The 19,874-nt window shown below is 39.6% G+C and overlaps 1 protein-coding gene across 1 annotated transcript in view; it reads right to left on the bottom strand.

Annotated features, from left to right (window-relative positions):
• KPNA1 (karyopherin subunit alpha 1) overlaps positions 1-19,503 on the bottom strand; it is an 82,702-nt gene extending 63,199 nt beyond the window's left edge. The window contains exons 1-2 of the mRNA XM_012476213.3: positions 19,420-19,503; positions 1,375-1,508 (exon numbers count right to left, since the gene is read on the bottom strand). Coding sequence (XP_012331636.1) covers positions 1,375-1,503 — 129 coding nt within the window. The 5' untranslated portion in view covers positions 1,504-1,508; positions 19,420-19,503. The remainder of the gene's footprint in view (positions 1-1,374; positions 1,509-19,419) is intronic.
• Positions 19,504-19,874: the final 371 nt, after the last annotated feature.

The following is a 19,874-nucleotide window of genomic DNA, read 5'->3' as shown; positions in this document are numbered from 1 at the left end:
CAAGAGCGAAACTCCGTCTCAAAAAAAAAAAAAAGAGAGAGGAAATTTAGTGGATACATTTCAAAAATGATAAAGCAGAAGGTCAAGAACTCATAATTTGCTGCACGCAATATAGTCTATTACAATATTACAAAGTATCTTAGCCAATAAGAATAATAAAGGGCTTGATTTATACGTCTACAACTCTTAACAAATAAAATACTGAGGTTGTAATGTACTCTTGGACTTCACCTAAATGGATTATCTAATGCAGTATTTCATAAAATGTATTTTGAGAATATTTCACTATAACTACAAAATATTTATATTATCTTATTTCTCAAGTATGAGGATTCTAACACCTTCATCAGCCTTTATGGAATATCCACAGTAAGGATCAAATGGTCCTTCAGGCACCAAAGTCTTTCTTTAGAATAAAAAAAAAAAAAAGTCACTTAAGACTTATGTCTTTTCCTTTCTTTGCCAAAAGTGATAGACCATTTGTCAATAGCATTTTTTTTCTTCCAGCTCACCACAACCTCCGCCTCCCAGGTTCAAGTGTTTCTCCTGCCTTAGCCTTCCGAGTAGCTGGGATTACAGGCATGCGCCACCACGCCCGGCTAATTTTGTATTTTTAGTAGAGATGGGGTTTCTCCATGTTGGTCAGGCTGGTCTCAAACTCCAGACCTCAGGTGATCCACCCGCCTCAGCCTCCCAAAGTGCTCGGATTACAGGCGTGAGCCACCATGCCTGGCTTTTCAACAGCATTTTCAATGGAAGGTTTAAAAAAAAAAATTAATGTTCTAAATGTCTTTATGAATACTACAGAATTAATCTGGAATAAAAAGACATGCTGTGAATGAAATTTTACTTTAAAATGTTAGATAGCAAAGAAATGTAAAGACAAACATGAAGCAAATTTAGCAAATTGTTAACAATTACTGAATCCAATGGACTGGTTTATGAAGTTTATTCTCCTTTCTTTTTGTATATATTTTTAAATTTCCAAGTTTAAGTTTACAATGAACAGCAACATTTTATTGGTCACTTGTGAATTCATTAACATAAACAAACACCTTAAGGAAGAAAGTTACACCTTTAGAAAAATAAAATACATTAAAAACAAATAGGCGAAAATATTGAACAGTGGATATACTGAGAAAATGGAAACCTGAGAGACTTCCCCATTCTTATATATACCCCTTTTCAGTGCCTCCTTATTCCCACTCCAAAAAAGCACTGTTTGTATTTGGGAGAAAGGGAAAGCGTGCACACACACACACACACACACACGTGCATACACACACACCATTGTTAAAATAAAGGAAGGTAGTTTCAGGCTTAAAATGGAACATTAAATTCTTTTAAAGAAATGAATAAAGGTAAAGGATTTACCTGCTCTTCTCTTTTCTGCTTGCGTAACTGCAGTCCTTCTTCCTCCCTCCTTCTGCGCATCTCATCGGGATTCAGAGATTTGTTCTTGTAACTCTTCAGGCGAAAGTTCTCTTTTCCTGGGGTGGTCATGATTTCTACAATAAAAGAGAGGAGGGAACAAATAAGTTTACTGGGAAGAGCTCTATTATTCTAGGAGTTCAGCCTTTTAAACACGCACAGCCCAGACATATCCCAAAGAGATACCAGAAATGGTTACTTCCCCTCTCCCATTCCTGCCTTCCCCTCTCCCATTCCTGCCTTTCTTTAGACAAGTCTTGCTCTGTCCACCCAGACTGGAGTATAGTGGTGCAATCATAGTTCACTGTAGCCTGAAACTCCTGGGCTCAAGCAATCCTCCCACTTCAGTGTCCTGAGTATCTGGGACCACAGGTGCATGCCACCAAGCCTGGTGGATTTTTTTATTTTTTGTAGAGACAGGGTCTTATCACGTTGTCCAGGCTGGTCCTGAACTCCTGGCTTCAAGTGATTCTCCAACCTTGGCCTCCCAAAGTGCTAAGATTTCAGGCATGAGCCACTGCACCTGGCAGGGTTACTTTATTTTTAACAGTTTTATTAAAATGTGCAATTCAACAGTTTTTCGGGTATTTACAGCTTGTATAACCTTCATCACAGAAAATTTTAGGACATTTTAATCGCCTCAAAAAGAAATCCTGTACTGTTTAGCTATTATCCCTATTCTGGACATTTCACATAAACAGAATCATATAATATGCAATCTTTTGTGACTGGCTTCTTTCACTTAGCATGTTTTCAAGGTTCATCCATGTTGTAGCATATATCAGTACTTAATTCCTTTTTATGGCTAATACTCCATTCTAGGTATATACACAATTATATTTATCCATTCATCAGCTAATGGACATTTGGACTGTTTCCATCTTTCAGCTATTATGAATAATGCTTCTACAAACGTTTGTGGTCAAGCTTTACACAGATATGTTTTCATTGCTCTTGGATATGTATCTAGGGGTAGAATTGCTGGGTCATATGGTAACTACGTTTAATTGCTTAAGAAACTGCTCAACTATTTTTTCCATGTGGCTGTACCATTTATATTCCTATCAGCAGCATAGAAGGCTTGCAGTATCTCCACATCCTTGCCAGCACTTTGCTATTAAAGCTTTCACTGAAACCATCCTAGTGGGTGTGAAGTGGCATCTCATTGTGGTTTTGGTTTGCAATCCCCTGATGACTAATGAGATAAGAGCATCTTTTCACATATATATTTGGTAACTGTGTATCTCCCATTAAAACAGTCTATTCAGAGCCTTAGCCCATTTTTAAACTCAGTTATTTGTCCTTTTATCATTGAGTTGTAAGAATTCTCTATACATTCTAGATAAAGGTCCTTTATCAGATATGCTTTGCAAATATATTCTATCAATTGTCTTTTCACCTTTTTGGTGTCCTTTCAAACACAAAAGTTTTAATTTTGATGAAGTCCAAATTAATCTGTTTTTTTTCCCCTTGTTCATGCTTTTGGTGTCATATCCAAGAATCCTTAACTTTGTGTTTCTTTCCAAGAGTTTTATCTGTTACATTTGTTACATTTAAGTCTGTGATCCATTTTAATTTTTCTTTGTAGCATGATATAAGATTCTAACATCATTTTTTTGCAGCTGTCTATCCAGTTGTCCCAACACTATTTGTTGAAAAGACTCCTCTTTCTCTATGGAATGGTCTTGGCACCTGCTACAGACTGAATGTGTCTCACCCAAAATTCATATGTTAAATCCTAACTCCCAATGTGACAGTGTTTGAAGGTGAAGCCTTTGGGAGATGATTAGCCCATAGCAGTGGAGTCCACATGAATAGCATTAAAGCCCTTAAAAAGAGACCCCAAAGAGCTTTGTAGGTAGTTCTGTGACTATTAATTCAATGTCTATTCAGATTGTCTATTCCTTATTGAGTCAGTTTTGGTAGTTTTTGTCTTTCCAAAAATTTGTCCACTTCATCTAAGTCATTTAATTTACTGGGATACAACTGATTTTTGGTTGTTTTTTTTTTTTTTTTTTTTTTTTTTGAGACGGAGTCTTGCTCTATCACCAGACTGGAGTGCAGTGGTGCAATCTCAGCTCACTGCAACCCCTGTCTCCTGGGTTCAAGCCATTCTCCTGCCTCAGCCTCCTGAGTAGCTGGGATTACAGGCATGTACCACCACACCTGGCTAACTTTTGTATTTTTAGTAGACAGGATTTCACCATGCTGGCCAGGCTGGTCTCAAACTCTTGATCTCACAAGCTCTACCCGCCTCTGCCTCCCAAAGTGCTGGGAGTATAGGAGTGAGCCATCACGCCCAACCACAACTGATAATAGTAATTCTTTACAATCTTTTTAATTTTTATAAGGTCACTAGTAATGTCCCCTCTTTCGTTTTTTTTTTTTTCCCAGACACTTTCTCACTCTGTCGCCTGGGCTGGAGAGTGCAGTGGCACAATCATGGCTCACTGCAGCATCAACCTCCTGACTCAAGCAATCCTCCCACCTCAGCCTCCCAAGTGTCTGGGACTACAGACACATGCCCAGATTATTATTTTTTTTTGGTGGGGATGGGGGTGGCGGGTAAAGATGGGGTCTCACCATGTTGCCCAGGCTGGTCTCAAACTTCTGGGTTCAAGTGATCCTCCTGTCTCGGCCTCCCAAAGTGCTGGGATTATAAGCACGAGCCACTACACTCAGGTAATTCGAAAAACACTGAGTTTTTCTCAATCTAGCCAAAAGTGTGTCAATTCTGTTTATCTTTAATGCTCGCTATTGTTTTCCTATTCTCTATGTCATTACTTTCCACTCTATTATTTGCTTCCTCTGCTTGCTTTAGGTTTACTCTGCTCTCCTTACCTCAGTCACTTAAGGGAGAAGGTTAGGTTACTGATTTGAGATCTTTCTTCTTTTTTAACAAGGGTATTCAAAACTAAGTTCCCTTTAAGCACTGATTCAGCTGTATCCATAAGTATTCCTACACAATGCTTTCATTTTCATCTAGCCCGAAGGGTTTTCTGATTTCCCTTTTGATTTCTCCGTGGACCCATCGTTATTTAGGAGTATGTTCTGTAACTTACATATTTGTTTCTCAAATTTCTTCTTGTTATTGATTTCTAATTTCTTTCCATTATGGTCAAAGAACATGCTTTGTATTAATTCAATCCTTCTAAACGTATCAAGCTTGTTTTGTAGCCCAGTAAAATGCACATGTAATATTTTCTATCCTGGAAAATACAGATTTCCAGGATATACGTTTCCATTTGAAAATACATATTCTGGGCTGTTGCTGGCTGGTAGTATGGTCTATATATGTCTGTTAGGTCTAGTGGGTTTATTGTACTGATTCCTTCTTGACCTTCCACCAAGTTGTTCTGTCTTCTATTGAAAGTGGGGTACTAAAGTCTCCAACTCTTATTACTGAATTCTCTCTGTCAGTTTTTGCTTCTCTCATTCACTTACTGTTTATGTCCTAGGACCATTTCCAGAGGCTTTCTATGTTGTTTTTGAAATATTTTACCCTAGGTTTACTGGGGAGTGGGTCAGCAGAACTCCTTATTATGCTAAAAGCTGCATAAATAATTACTTATATGAAGATGATTTTGATGCAAACCTGAGTTGAGAATCACTGATTTATTACATGCTGGCACATCTTCTATTTCATCTGGATCTGTTAACAAACCTTTATGGCAGAAATTATCATTCTCACCTTTTATAGGTAAGGAATCAGAAGGCTCACAGAAGTTAAGTGACTTGGTCGGGATTACACACTTAATACAAGATATGAATGCAAGTCTCATTATACACCCAGTGATCTACTGAGATAGACTGAATAGTATCATCTCCCCAAAACTCTGATGTTGACACCCTAACCACCAGTGTGACTTGTATTTGGTTATGGTGCTTTTTGGGAGGTAGAGTTAAATGAGGTCATGAGAGTCCTACCCTGACAAGACTGGTGTCATTATAAGAGAATGAGACACTAGAGACTTCCCTGAGAGATACAGAGAAAGGCTGTATGAGGAGACAAGAATGCAGCTGTCTGCAAGCAAGAGAGTCCCCAGAAATGAACCCTGCTGGCACCCTAATCTTGAATTTTAGCTTTCAGAATTGTGAGAAAAGAAATTTCTGCTTAAGCCACCCAGTCTGCAGTATTCTGTCATGGCTGCCTGAATAGATTAATATATCTACTCAGTGGAAATTTGGCAGAAACTTTATCAGACAAAAAGGTGGGTGTAATATGGATGAGAATTTGTGAATAATTCCAAGGAAATCATATTTAAAGGTGCTGAAAAATGATATGAAGAGTGCTGGTTTCCTGAAGCAGGCAGCATTTTAGCTATGAAATATCACAATATGGCACAATAATAGCAGTGTTGCAATGATGACCCAAATTCAAAATCTGGGTAGGGTGTGGGAGCTTACACCTGTATTCCCAGCACTCTGGGAGGCCAAGGTGGGAGGATCACTTGAGCCGAGGAGTTTTGTAGTGGCCTTGTCTACACAAAAAATTTAGACAGGCAATGGTGGCAGGCACCTCTGTCATCCCAGCTACTTGGGAGGCTAAGGTGGGAGCATCACCTGAGCCAGGGAGGTCAAGGCTACAGGGAGCCAATATTGTAACACTGAGCAAAATCCCATCTCAAAAACAAAAAAGGATTCGTTAAGTTTCAGTTTCAGGTCAAAAAAAGGGAAAAGCCAATAGTAGAGTCTACCAAGACCAAAAGTCTAAAATTAGACTGAAGGAAGTAACTTAGAGATCTCTATTCAATGTGGAACTGCAAGGGTAAGCAATTAAAGCCAGTGTTGGGAGCATGCATACATATATATAAAGAAAGAATAAGTGATAAATAGGGTAAAAGATAAAAAGAACAATTGAGAAATGTCAATGAAAAGCATATAGGAAGTCTCTTGCACTTCTTACAATATTTTTGTAGTTTGAAATGTTTTCAGAATTTTTTAAAAATCTAAATGTTACACAAAAATTAAATATTCACCGGCTTTTTTATTAAAGTGTCATAAGCAGCAAGTTGAATAAATTAAGCCTAGCCTTCTACAAGTCCCATGTTCAAATTTGCTTTGCAGAACAATGATGTACAGAAGATAGTAGACTTTTGTGAGCCTGTTTCCTCATCTGTACAATAAAGATAATGATACTTTATAACGTGAAGAACACCACCACGTAAAAGCATACTTCACACAGTCTGGCTCTTTTTAGTTTACACTTGTGAGTTATTGAAATGGTCATTATTTTTTTCTTCTGAACTATTAAATATGGTGAATTATATTAATAGACTTCCTAATACCAAATTATCCTATTTCTCTGAATAAACACACTTGGTCATGGTGTATATTACCCCTTTTCAATTCTATTTGTCATATTTGTCACACAGAGCTGTTTGGAAAAAAACAAGGTTATGATTCCAATTATATGACATTCTGGATTAGGTAAAACCAGAAGCAAAACCCAGTGGTTGCCTAGGGTTTGGGGGGAAGGCAGGATTAACAGGTGGAACACAGAAGAATTTTAGGGCAGGAAAACTATTCCATATGACATGATAATAGTTAATGCATGCTATTATACATCTGTCAAAACCCAAAGAACGTACACACTAAGAATGAATCATAATGTAAACCAAGGACTTAGGGTGAGGATGATGTGCCAATGTAGGTTCATCAATTGTTTTAGCCTGTTCAGGCTGCTTTAACAAAACACTATCAACTAGGTGTCTCACAAGCAACAGAAATTTAATTCTCGCAGTTCTGGAGATTGGAAAATCCAAATCAAGACCCTCGCTGATTCAGTATCTGAAGAAGGCCCACTTTCCGGTTCACAGATGACCATTTTTTCACTGTGTATTCACATAGCAGAAGAAGCTAAGGACCTCTCTGAGATCTCGTGTAAGGATACTAACTCCATTCATGTGGGCTCCATTATCATGACCTAATAATCGTCACCCAAAGGCCCCATCTTCAAACACCACCACATTGGAGATTGGGTTCAACACATGAATTTTAAGGGGAGATAAACATTCAGTCTACAGCATTACTTGTAACAAATGAACCATTCTGGAGCTGAATGCTGATGGCGGGAAAGTCTATATTCATGTGGGGGCAAGGGGTTGATGGGAATCCTGTACTTTCCATTCAATTTTGCTATGAATTGCAGACCGCTCTAAGAAACAGAAAGAGAGAGAGAGAGAGAGAGAGAGAGAGAGAGAGTGTGTGTGTGTGTGTGTGTGTGTGTGTGTGTGTGTGTATTTAGACTCCCCACCTTAAGAGGGAACAACCAATCTCATTTATGGTTACTGGCGAGGAGATTTTTATGTTTCACTCCTTTCATTGTATTACTTCAATGGATGTATTTAGACTTTTGGTGAAAGAGAGAGATTTTTTAAAACATAAAAATATCCTTACCAGTATCCATAAATGAGACTGGTTGCCCCTTCCTAGGATGGAGAGGGTAATACATTTGTTCTGTTGGGGAGATTTTTTTTTTTAAACACAAGCTTCAACCGTCCCTCTAAAGAGTCTGATTAACTGGTCTGAGGCAGACACCTTTAGGTTTTTCTTCTATTTAAGAGTGGGCTGGGCACAGTGGCTCACACCAGTAATCCCATCACTTTGGGAGGCCAAGGGGCAGGCAGACCACTTGAGGTCAGGAGTTCAAGACCAGCCTGGCCAACATGGTGAAACCCCGCCTCTAATAAAAATATAAAAATTAGCCAGTAATGGTGGCACGCACCTGTGATTCAAACTACTTGAGAGGCTGAGGCACGAGTATGGCTTGAACCCGGGAGGCAGAAGTTGCAGTGAGCCAAGATGGTACCACTTCATGTCTCAAAAAAAAAAAGATCCAAGCAAATTCTGATATGCATCTGCAGTTGAAAATCACTACAGTAGAGAAAAAGTTTTACTGTAAAAAGAAGAAAATGAAGGCTGAAGTTGAACTGAAGATAGCTTTAATGGGAAAGAAAGGAAATAAATCTCTGTGTCTGTGGTAAGAGGAATAACAAGTAATTGCATGAGAAAATCAGTTTATCCTAAGCAAATATGTTTAGGTATTATCACCTAAACAATTAAAAATTGTAAGTTATTGTCAATTGCTTTTCAAAGTACCCTCTCAAGAATCAGAAGCCTTCAAAATTAAAGTCATTATACCTAATATTCCTCTTGTTTTCTACAGAAATAAAGCCAAAGAAGCAATAAACTTAAACACAAGATGCAATACTGGTGGTAAAATACAAACACACTATTCTTTCAAAAAGAGATCCCCAACTTTCTCCTTCATGTCCATTTACTCAATTGTCAAATTTTGCTTATTCTATCCAAAGTTTTTGATTTTATCTGTTCCTATCTAGTCCCACTGCCACCAGCCTGGTTCAAGTCTGTGTCAAGTGACACCTAGATAACTGCAACAGCTCTAAACCAGCATTCTTAACCTCAGACTCTGCTCTTCAATTCATCCTTCACATATCCCTCAGATTAATCACAATATGCTTTTCAGTATATCACTTCAATGGGTAAGAACTACAATGCTTTTAACCACTTTTTAGATCAAGTCTAAACTTAGTTCTGCAAGATCCCTTTGTCTGGATTCATTCAATACTGTTTCCACTCTCCACCAATCTAAACCCAAAACAATGAGTGTAGCTCTTTTGATATTTTTATTATATTCAAGATGTTTTATATTCAGTGTGCTGAGTCAGTCCAACTAATCAGTAAATCTAAAACACATTCTAAATGTTCTGAATACTTAAAATCTGTAATACTTTTTGTAGAACTTGAAATGCTAATATACTTAATTCCATCATATAAATCAGGCATAACTTTATTAGAAAGTATATTATATGCATTTAATATTAAAAACCAAAACTACAAGAAAGTATGACCACAAAAAAGGTTATGAATTTAAATATAAGTGGAGTATAAGTCTGAAGTATTCAATTCTTTTGAAAATATAAATTATTCACATTAATAGCTTCTAGTCAAATGGCAGTAGGTCTGTTTAAAAGATTTTTTTTTTTTTTTTGAGACGGAGTTTCGCTCTTGTTGCCCAGGCTGGAATGCAGTGGTGCGACCTCGGTTCACCACAACCTCCACCTCCCGGGTTCAAGCAATTCCCCTGCCTCAGCCTCCCGAGTAGCTGGGACTACAGGAATACACCACCACACTCAGCTATTTTTGTTACTGTTTTTTCAGTAGAGACGGGATTTTTCCACGTTGGTCAGGCTGGTCTCAAACTCCCGACCTCAGGTGATCCACCTGCCTCGGCCTCCCAAAGTGCTGGGATTACAGGTGTGGCCACCCACCCAGCCTAAAATATTTTAATAGAAATTAGAGAAGAAAATTAAAATTTGAAATACCCTACCCATTCTTTTCCTACAAGATAATTAAGGAGTAGCTTTATTTTTATTAACAGCATTTCCATGTTCAATGAAAGTAAAGTTTGAAAAATCCTGCAATAAAGGCTTTCCTGTGAGAAGTCAATGTGGCAGACACATATATGATTCATAGGTGTTCATCTCTAGACTCACAGCTCTAACCAATAATCCAATGGGAATACATATTTTATTTCACAGCCCAGTTTCAAATGTTTTCCTGTGAGAGGTTTAGCATAACCTTCGGCCCAAATTCTGACCCCAGCTCCCAGTATCCATAGGTTCCCAAGATGGGAAGTTCTCCAAAGACATTCTCAATATCAAAACATTTAAAGGAAAATATTTGTCAAGGATTTGGAGAATTCAAACTCTGAATTCAATAACTGCACTTCTGGAATGTACACAAAGGAAATAAAACTAGCAGTATGTGTAAGAATGTTCACTACAGTGTGATTATTCTAGTGAAAAATTGTAAACAACCTGAAAGTTCCAATATGAGGGCTTGGTTAAAGGAAATGTTCACAATACACTGAGAAAACAGAACACTAACATAAAAAAAATGAATGCTGAGAACAAAAACTCAGCCTACATTATTCTCCATACCTCTGAAAAATATTTGATAACTTAAGAAATCAGAATACAGCCAGACGCAGTGGTTCAGACCTGTAATCCCAGCACTTTGGGAGGCCGAAGCAGGCAGATCATCTGAGGTCAGGAATTCCAGACCAGCCTGGCCAACATGGTGAACCCCATCTCTACTAAAAATACAAATATTAGCCAAGCACGGTGGCAGGCACCTGTAATCCCAGCTACTTGGGAGGCTGAGGCAGGAGAATCTCTTGAAGCCAGGAGATGGAAGTTGCAGTGAGCTGAGATCACGCCACTGCATTCCAGTCTGGGCGACAGAGCAAGACTCTGTCTCAAAAAAAAAAAAAAAAAAAGAAATCAGAATATAAAATTTATATATGGAAATATTATTTTATCTTCTAAATTTTCTATGATAAGCAATACACTATACAATAAGAAAAACTTTCAAAAAGTAGAGCTGAAAGCATATATTTACTATGATAAAGCTTATCAACCTACCTAAGACATTGAATTTCTGTATTTTTCACTAGAATTTTTTCAACTCTGTATGCTGTTATTTCATGAGAAGTTCTGATCTTTATGAAGGAGAAAAATTATCTCTTATCTAAAAGTTGAATTTTTTTTTGTCGGGGGGTGGATTAAAAAAAAAAAATCTTTCCAGAAGATGACATAAAGGGTTCGTTCCCTTGGTAGTAAAAAAAATTTTTTTTAAACTCTGGAATTGCAAAAACTTGCCTTCATTCAATTCATATCCACTACTGAATTTAAAACCACTGTAATATATCTGTTTTGTGTACACTTACGAGGGTTTTCAAATTTCAAATTAGGAATCAGCACATACAGAATGAGCTTTTCTTCCCAAATCATACTAACAACTTGAAGCCAGAAATTTAATTTTAATCTTCAATACTAAGCACACAGTGGTCATTCAAATGCTGTGGAAAGAATGAACAGATCAGAAAGCAAAGAGTTTATGTAAAGAAACAAAATGGTAGACATGGTAGAATGCTACAATTATAAAGAAACCTTTTTTCAAATAAATGAACCAGAACCACAGCATAGAAAGAATATGGAGAGAATCACAGATGATGTCAACACCTAAAAGAAGCCATAAAATAAACTATATTTCACTAGCAAAGTGGAAAACTCTGAAGCCTAACCTGCAAAGGAAGAAGCCAACAAGAAACAAGCTGATTCACACTACCTACCCAAAAACAGGAGGCTTCAGACAGATTACCCAGGTACTATCCCTCCTTAAGTGTTGTGAGAGTTGGGCTCAAAATCAGGTTTGTTGAAAGTCTACAAAACAGCTATCACATGCCCAGATTTCACAACCAGACAACCATCCTTCAGTAATCCCTTCAAATGGGTGGTCCGATGAAGGTGAGGGTGTGAATGAGGTGCCTTATTGAAAACAGAATTACATAAGCACAACAGTAAAAACCTAAACTTCTTTTCTAAAATGAATTCTCGAAATATGGCAGCCAGATATACATTCTCCTGGCAAGAGACTGAAGACTCTCTTTATCAGGGAAATTGGCTAACCCAAGACAAACAAACCTATGAGTACATGCTGTCCTGCCTCCACCCCCCAAAAATGGCCACCAGCTACTCTCTCCACTCTTTAACAAGCCACACTCAAAGGATTCCAATTCAGTTTTTGGCACTTCACTTTTTTTTTTTTTTTTTTTTTTTGTGAGACGGAGTCTCACTCACTTTTAAATGTGAATGGACAGCCACAAGACTACCAGACATCTGGGGAAAGTCTCTATAAAGACAACAATAACAAAATTTTTTAAACTATCATTAATATCCCCAGAAAGAATACAGAATCTATGAAACAACACAAATATACTGTAAAATAAGAACGAGAGGCTGGACACAGTGGCTCATGCCTGTAATCCCCGCACTTTGGGAGGCTGAGGAGGGCGATCACTTGAGGTCAGGGGTTCAAGACCAGCTTGGCCAACATGGTAAAACCCCATATCTACTAAAAACGCAAAAACTAGCCAGGCATAGTGGTGGGCACCTGTAATCCCAGGAGGCTAAGCCAGGAGATCACTTGAACTGGGGAGGCAGAGGTTGCAGTAAGCCAAGATCACACCACTGCACTCCAGCCTGGGCAAGAGTGAGACTCCGTCTCAAAAAAAAAAAAAAAAAAAAAAAAAAAAAATTATAATGAGAGCTATGAAATTTAAAATATGGATAGAAGTTAAAAATTCAACAGAAGGGTTGGTAGATAACCCTGAGGAAATCTCTCAAGAAACTGAAGAAAAAAGACTAAGGGATGGAAAATAGCAGGTAGGAGAAAGAACATTAGAACAACCCAAGAGTTTCCACACTCAAAAAACACAAATTTCAAAAAGACAGAACACAAAGTTGATGAGGAAAAGATTACCAAAATAATTTTGACTATCTGCTCCATGAAAGTCACTATGGACAAAATTAACAGAAAGGAGGACAGACTTAGAGAAGATATTTTCTAAGTCTAATATCAACAGACTATTCAAATCTAAACTCCATGAGGAAGTTCTACAAATCAAAAAGGAAACCCAAAGTAAAGACAAAGGACAAAACAGACAATTAACAAAAAGAACAAACTAAATGGTTCCAAGCAAGATGCTCAAATTCTTTAGTAATCAGAGAATGTAAACTGAAACAAAAAGATACTACTTCCCCTACCCCTGGAATTTAAGGGATCCTCCCACCTCAGCCTCAGGAGCTGAGATTACAGGCACACACCACAGCACCCAGCTGAAATTCTACCTTTATACTCAACAGACAGACAAAAACTAGAAAATGGCCAGGCGTGGTGGCTCACACCTGTAATCCCAGCACTTTGGGAGGCCAAGGCGGGCGGATCAGGAGTTCAAGACCAGTCTGGCCAACATGGTGAAACCCAGTCTCTACTAAAAATACAAAAATCAGCCAGGCGAGGCCACAGCAGGCAGATCACCTGAGGTCAGTTCAAGATCAGCCCAGCCAACATGGTGAAACCCAGTCTCTACTAAAAATACAAAAATTAGCCAAGTGTGGTGGCAGGCCCCCTGTAACCCCAGCTACTCGTGAGCCTGAGGCAGAAGAATGACTTAAGCCCAGGAGGCTAGACAGAGGTTGAGATCCCACCACTGCACTCACCTGGGTGACTAAGCAAGACTGTGTATCACAAAAAAAAAAAAAAAACAGTAAGTTAGATAAAACCAAGTAAAGGCAAAGATATGGGCAAAGAACTCTCAAGCACTCAAGTAGGCATATAAACAAATTCTCCCATTCCATGCCCAGGGAATCACAATCTTTGGTATATATATCCTAGAGAACTTCCTACACAGGTCCATAATGATGTACAAGTATATTTAACACAGGGTATTTGAGATAGCAGAAAGGCAACTCAGGAGTCAATTCCTAGGGAATGAAAAGTAAAATGGGGTAGATATGCATTATAGAATTCTACATTAGACACAACTATATGTACATACAACAAAACAGAAATGTCCCTAAATCAATGTTGAATAAAAAAGAAAAAGACCTTTGCAAGGTCTATAACACAATACCTAAACTAAGCATACATACCTCCACTACATATTTCACAATGTTTCTCACATAAACAAGGAATGTACCAACTACAATGTTATAGGAAGACGTATCATAAGTAGGGCTCAGAAATTTAAGAGAAAAATTTAAAGGAACTTGTATGATCTGATAAGTGTGACAAGAACTGAGAAGCATAATTCATTCTAAAAGTCTTTTTACCTAAGGTCCAAATAATAACAAAAACTTCCCAAAACTAAAGGACGTGAACTCCCAGCTTATAAAGGCCCATGGAATCCCCTTAAACAAAAAAAGACCCATATCTAGACATATCATCATGGAATTTTGAGGGTTAAAAATATCCTAAAAGCTTCTAGAGATTGAGGGTCAGAAAAGAAAGGTCACATACAAATGAATAATCAGATTGGCTCTAGATTTCAACAGTAACACTGGAAGAAAGAAAACAATAGAACTATGACTTGCAAACTTGAAGTAAAAGTTACTTTCAACTCAGAATTTTATACCCAGCCAAATTATTGATCAAATGTGAAGGAAGAATATTTTTTTTTCAGTCAGGTAAGATGTCAGAAAGTTTTTATTTTCTATGTATCCTTTCTTAGAAAGCTACTAAAAAATGAACTCCATGGAAGTAAGTAAGCCAAGAAAGAAAATACAGGAAACAGCAAACAGGGGAACCAGAACAGGAGAGGATAAAGAATTTTAAGGATGATGAAAAGAGAAGACCCAGGATAACAACTATGAAATAGGCCTAGAAAGTAACCAGTCCTAATTGTATTAAGAGGTTCCAAGTTAGCTGTCTCAGGAAGCAAACAACAACAAAAAATACTTTCTAGAAAAACAAAAATGTATTAAAAGAAGAAATGATATCATAGTACTCTACATGGGTCAGCTGTGAACATTTACATAGTTATAATACTGTAAACACTAAATATTGGCTTAATAAACACCTGTGATAACTATAATTGTAGAGGATGGTAGAGGCAGTTTGTGCGTGTGGAGGTGAATCTATATGTGAAACACTAAGGAACATCTTGCCTAGAAGAAAACCAGTAATATCTATAATTGCTAAATCAAGAAACAGCAATAAAAGCAAGTTACTGTATTTATAAATATGAAAGCAAACACAAGAGGAAACAGCTAGGAGAAAGAAAATGATAGCTTCTAAAGTGCAGATGCTGGGACAGAGAACAGCTGCTTTTCAGATATTCTAATTTTAAAACTGTATTTTTCTAATGCTGATAAAACAAGGAACCTGAACAAAATCTCACAGCAGTTAAATCGGATCTTCAGTATCTCATGGTGTTAAACAAACTACATCTAGTTTGTTTCGTCAACGAAACTAAACAGCTAATAAAACCAATCTTTAATAATGATCAATGTGAACACAGTACAAACAGCCCTATTTGAATCCCAACTCCACTAACTCTGTGAAGTAGGGCAAGTTACCCAATCACCCTGCACACGTAATCACCTCCTCAAAATGGTTTTGCAAGAACAATTAAGTGAAAGCACCTAATGCAGAGCCTAACCCATCAACACTTTCTGCCAGTCTCTCTGTTCCCTAGACAAACCCCTATTCTGACCCCAAACTGCCTTGTTGCTCATAGAGTATTATACAGAGACTCATGGACAACTCAGCACATATCCTTCCTCACGTTGGAAAATCAATCATGATGAGTAAGCAGACTTATCTTTGTATATGAAGGGCAGCATTATTTTTGTTATATGAAGGAGATTATCCCTATTATCCACATTCTGGATTACTGACTGCTTTCAAGAACTGTTCCAATTAGTCTACAGTACTTGAACAGAACCATTTTTTCATGTTCTGTTTTGTAGGTTTGTAACATCTTTAAAAAAAAAAAAGAAGAAGAAGAAGAAGAAAATGTACATTCCTATAGTCTTCATCCCTACTCTCCCAATGTACAACCTCAAAATTTTCTATTGCAGGCCCTATCTGGCCCCCAGTTGGCCTGAGGCCATCTCCTGCTTACTGCAGCAAAAGAGCGAAATCAGCCTAAATCAGCTGATTTAACTGTTTACCAATGTTTTCTTCCCTTTTATGGTTAAATTCATAACATCATGCAAAGTGCAAAGATAACTTAAAACAAAACAAGGAGGTAACAGGATTATCTTTATCACTAGGTCAGTAATCTTTACTATCAAGACCAATCAAAGGTCTTAATTGATTTTATACACAGTATTCATACAGCTAAAAACAATCTGGCAGACTCCAAAGCACAGACATCATAAATCATTAAGACTCTATTTTATCATTAATTCAACAAACACTGTGCTTTTTTTAGCACTGGGGATGAAAAGAATTAAGATATAATCCTATTCTCAAATGTAAAGGGAAAAGGTAAAAAAAAAACCATAGAGAGCAACAGAGAATAAAGAAATCCAGGAAACAACTGACAGCAATTCCAGATTACATATAATTCTTAACATAGTTGAGACTAAAGAAAATTATAAAAATTGAACACAGCTCTGAGTCTCCTGGCAAAGTATAAAGAGAAACAGGATGGCTGACAAAACAAAAATAACCTAATAAAAGCAGTCACTTTTTTAAAAAAAGAAAAAAAGCTTAATACTGGGGTCTTAGGAAGAATTTGTCTCTAAGGTCTGTATTTTATAAGAATCAATAAATTAGAAATTTCTTCATTAGATATTAATGAAAAAAAGATGTCTTTCATGGCCCCTTTTGGTACGTATCAGTTCTAGATAAGATGCAGATAAGATTAAATCACAGTTCTGTGAAGAAACTTCTACGAGGACCGCCTTATGAAGTAACATAATTCGGCCGGGCGCAGTGGCTCACGCCTGTAATCCTAGCACTCTGAGGCTGAGGCATCTGGATTGCCTGAGCTCAGGAGTTCCAGACTAGCCTGGGCAACACGGTGAAACCCTGTCTCTACTAAAATACAAAAAAAATAGCCAGGCGTGCCAGCGTGCGCCCGTAGTCCGGCTACTCCGGAGGCTGAGGCAGGAAAATTGCATGAACCCGGGAGGCGTAGGTTACAGTGAACAGAGATCGCGCCAGTGGACTCCAGCCTGGGCAACGGAGGGAGACTGTCTCCGACAAAAAAAAAAGGAACATAATGCAAGTATACTGATTTCAGGTGATGCCTTTGTCATTTAGTTTAGGTTTTTATAAAATCTATGTTTTAGGTTATTATAAAATCTATGTTTTGTTTCCCTACATGACTTTAAACTCCTCAAGGCTCATGTTGTCTGCTTCCATTTGAATTCTATTTAGTAGAGTGCTCTACAGTTGCTGCTCAACTATAATAACTGAGAACATGTTATGCAGTCCATATTTGTGTTATTAGTCTTCCCTGCTACACTATAAATTCCATAGTGTATTTAGAACAAGTACAGTGAGTTTTGATCGCGGCCATATCCCCCCAAGTCTAGAATAGGATCACTCCGTAAGTATTCGCTCACTGAAAGGATTAAAGAAAGAAAGCACAACGAAAAAGTATTAAAGGAGAGAAATAATTTTTTTTTTTTTTTTTTTTTTTTTTTGAGACGCAGTTTCGCTCTTGTTACCCAGGCTGGAGTGCAATGGCGCGATCTCGGCTCACCGCAACCTCCGCCTCCTGGGTTCAGGCAATTCTCCTGCCTCAGCCTCCTGAGTAGCTGGGATTACAGGCACGCACCACCGTGCCCAGCTAATTTTTTGTATTAGTAGAGACGGGGTTTCACCATGTTGACCAGGATGGTCTCGATCTCTTGACCTCGTGATCCACCCGCCTCGGCCTCCCAAAGTGCTGGGATTACAGGCTTGAGCCACCGCGCCCGGCCGAGAAATAATTTTTTTAAACGGCAGTAACTTTGAGTTCTAAGGCTGTTCTCAACAAGAGCTGAAAAACCTTAGAAGTTACTTAACATTTGATTGTCAACGCTTTCATCTGTAAACTAGAAAAATTAAGATACTTCAGATTTAAATGTTTTTAATATGTGTAAAGCATTTAACACAATACCTGAAAAAGAAATCAATAAATTTAATTCCTTTACTTTCTCTTACATCTTATCTATCCATAAAGCAGTGCCTTCCAAGAACAAATTATTTCAGTAAAAATACAACAGAACTCAACTCATTACTTTCCTTTGAAAAAATAAATTTCATCTCTTTAATCTTTAAAATGGAGGGGAAAATAACTCTTTTAAGTGGAGGGAAAATTCGTAAACTGCTTTCAAAATATTACAAACGCAAAAGCTAGTTAAGAAAAAAACAATGTCAAGAATGAGCCTTGCTGGTGGCACCCGCCTGTAGTTCTAGCTACTCGGGTGGATGCCTTGAGGCCAGATCAGCCCGGGCAACACAGCAAGACTCCATTTCTTCAAAAAAAAAAAAAAAAAAAAAAAATTGAGGCTTGGAGCAACAAGAAGGGGAAAATCACCTCATCTACTGCTAATAGAGAGAGGCTTTTAAGCAACCGTTTATTTCAGGGAAAAGTGAAATTCAAGTTAACATTACTTGACAGTACGTTTCAGAAAAAAAGAATATTCTGCAGAGCCGGGTGTGGTTGCCCGAGACTAGTCCCAGCTACTTAGGAGGCTGAGACAGGACAGTTTGAGCCCAGGAGTTGGAGTACAGCGTGGGCAACACAGCGAGACCCCATCTCTTTAAAATACAAACACTCAGCCATCTTTTGATCTGAGTTGAAACCTTAAAAATAAAATATTTTGAACGTTTTCATTTAAAAGTGGAACACGACCCAATACTAAAACATTACTTCATGACAACTTCTTGGCTCCAGCCATTCGTCAGTATTCTCCTTCCGTAGTGAGCTTAATCCGATACCTCGCTGTTTCCCTCGCACCGCCACTTCACACGCGGTGTACAGACCAAGTTCTGTCATTCCTATAATTACCACACCCCCGTCAGCCGCTCCAGGCCCACGTTGTTATGACATCTGTAAACTGCAGCCGGCCGTCTCCAACCCCCGCTTCCCCTACCTCCCTCCGGGCTGCCGGCTCTAACCCCGGCTGTAACTTGTGAATTCCCAAGACGGTCCCTTCCTGCCATGGTTAGAGTTTTTACTCGCCACCCCTGCTCCTTCCTGCCTCTGTCACAGCGCTCGGCGCGGCCCACCCCCGCCTCCCTCCAGCCGCCCAGTTGCAGCGCAGGCTCCGCGCTCGCCTCCTCTCCGCCCGCTGCCTCGGCGCCCCGCAGTCCCCGGCGCCGCTTCCAGCCCCGCCGCCGCGCCTCGCCGCCCCGCCCCGCCTCGACCGGCGTTCCTGATGGCGATCACACCAGAGCTCCCCACCCCCACCCTCTCCTCCGCCGGCCGCGCGGCCGTTAGGACAGTCGGGCCCGTGACGCACGGACGCGGCGCGAGCGTCAGGACCCAGGCACCCGACCACGAGCCCCGGCCGGCGCCCGCCGGCGCCCCAGGGCCTCTCCCAAGTCCCGCCGAGGACTGCCCGGATCCGCCGGCGGCAGGGGGAGGGGCCGGGGCAGCAAGGCCCCCACACTCACCAGGCTCACGGCAACCGATCCCGGTGCCACCGCTGAAGTGAGCCCCTCGCTGGCCCGCCCGCCGTGCCGCTCCCGCGTACAACCTCGAAGAGCTGGCTCGCGCCTCGGCGGTGCTCACCAGGCCTCGCTCTCCGCCGCCGCGCACCGACAAGCAAGACTCAGCTCTACCGGCGTTCGCAATGCGCCTGCGTGCGGGGGCCGGCCCGAGCGCCTGCGCGCGTCTCTCCAGCCCTTGCCGCAGAGGCTGCCGGGAAACGTAGTCTTGTGACGCTCTCTCGACAGATGCTCCTTGCTGCTAGCGCCCAACCTGGGAAGAGTCAGGGATCGGGGAGAGGGTCTCACTAAAAAGGAGGTTTGCAGGCCTTGGCAAAGGTTGGAGAAAGTTATGTGTACAAACCTGTCTTTGCTAAGCTTTTCCAGGGCGGATCGATCCTCACCTCTGTATGTCTAGCCTC

Source organism: Aotus nancymaae, unplaced genomic scaffold (assembly GCF_030222135.1).
Source record: "Aotus nancymaae isolate 86718 unplaced genomic scaffold, 86718_ANA_hifiasm-v0.15.2.pri h1tg000062l, whole genome shotgun sequence".
Taxonomy (NCBI): Eukaryota; Metazoa; Chordata; class Mammalia; order Primates; family Aotidae; genus Aotus; species Aotus nancymaae.
Note: the sequence above shows the minus strand (reverse complement) of the source record. Positions and strands in the feature narration are given on the sequence as shown.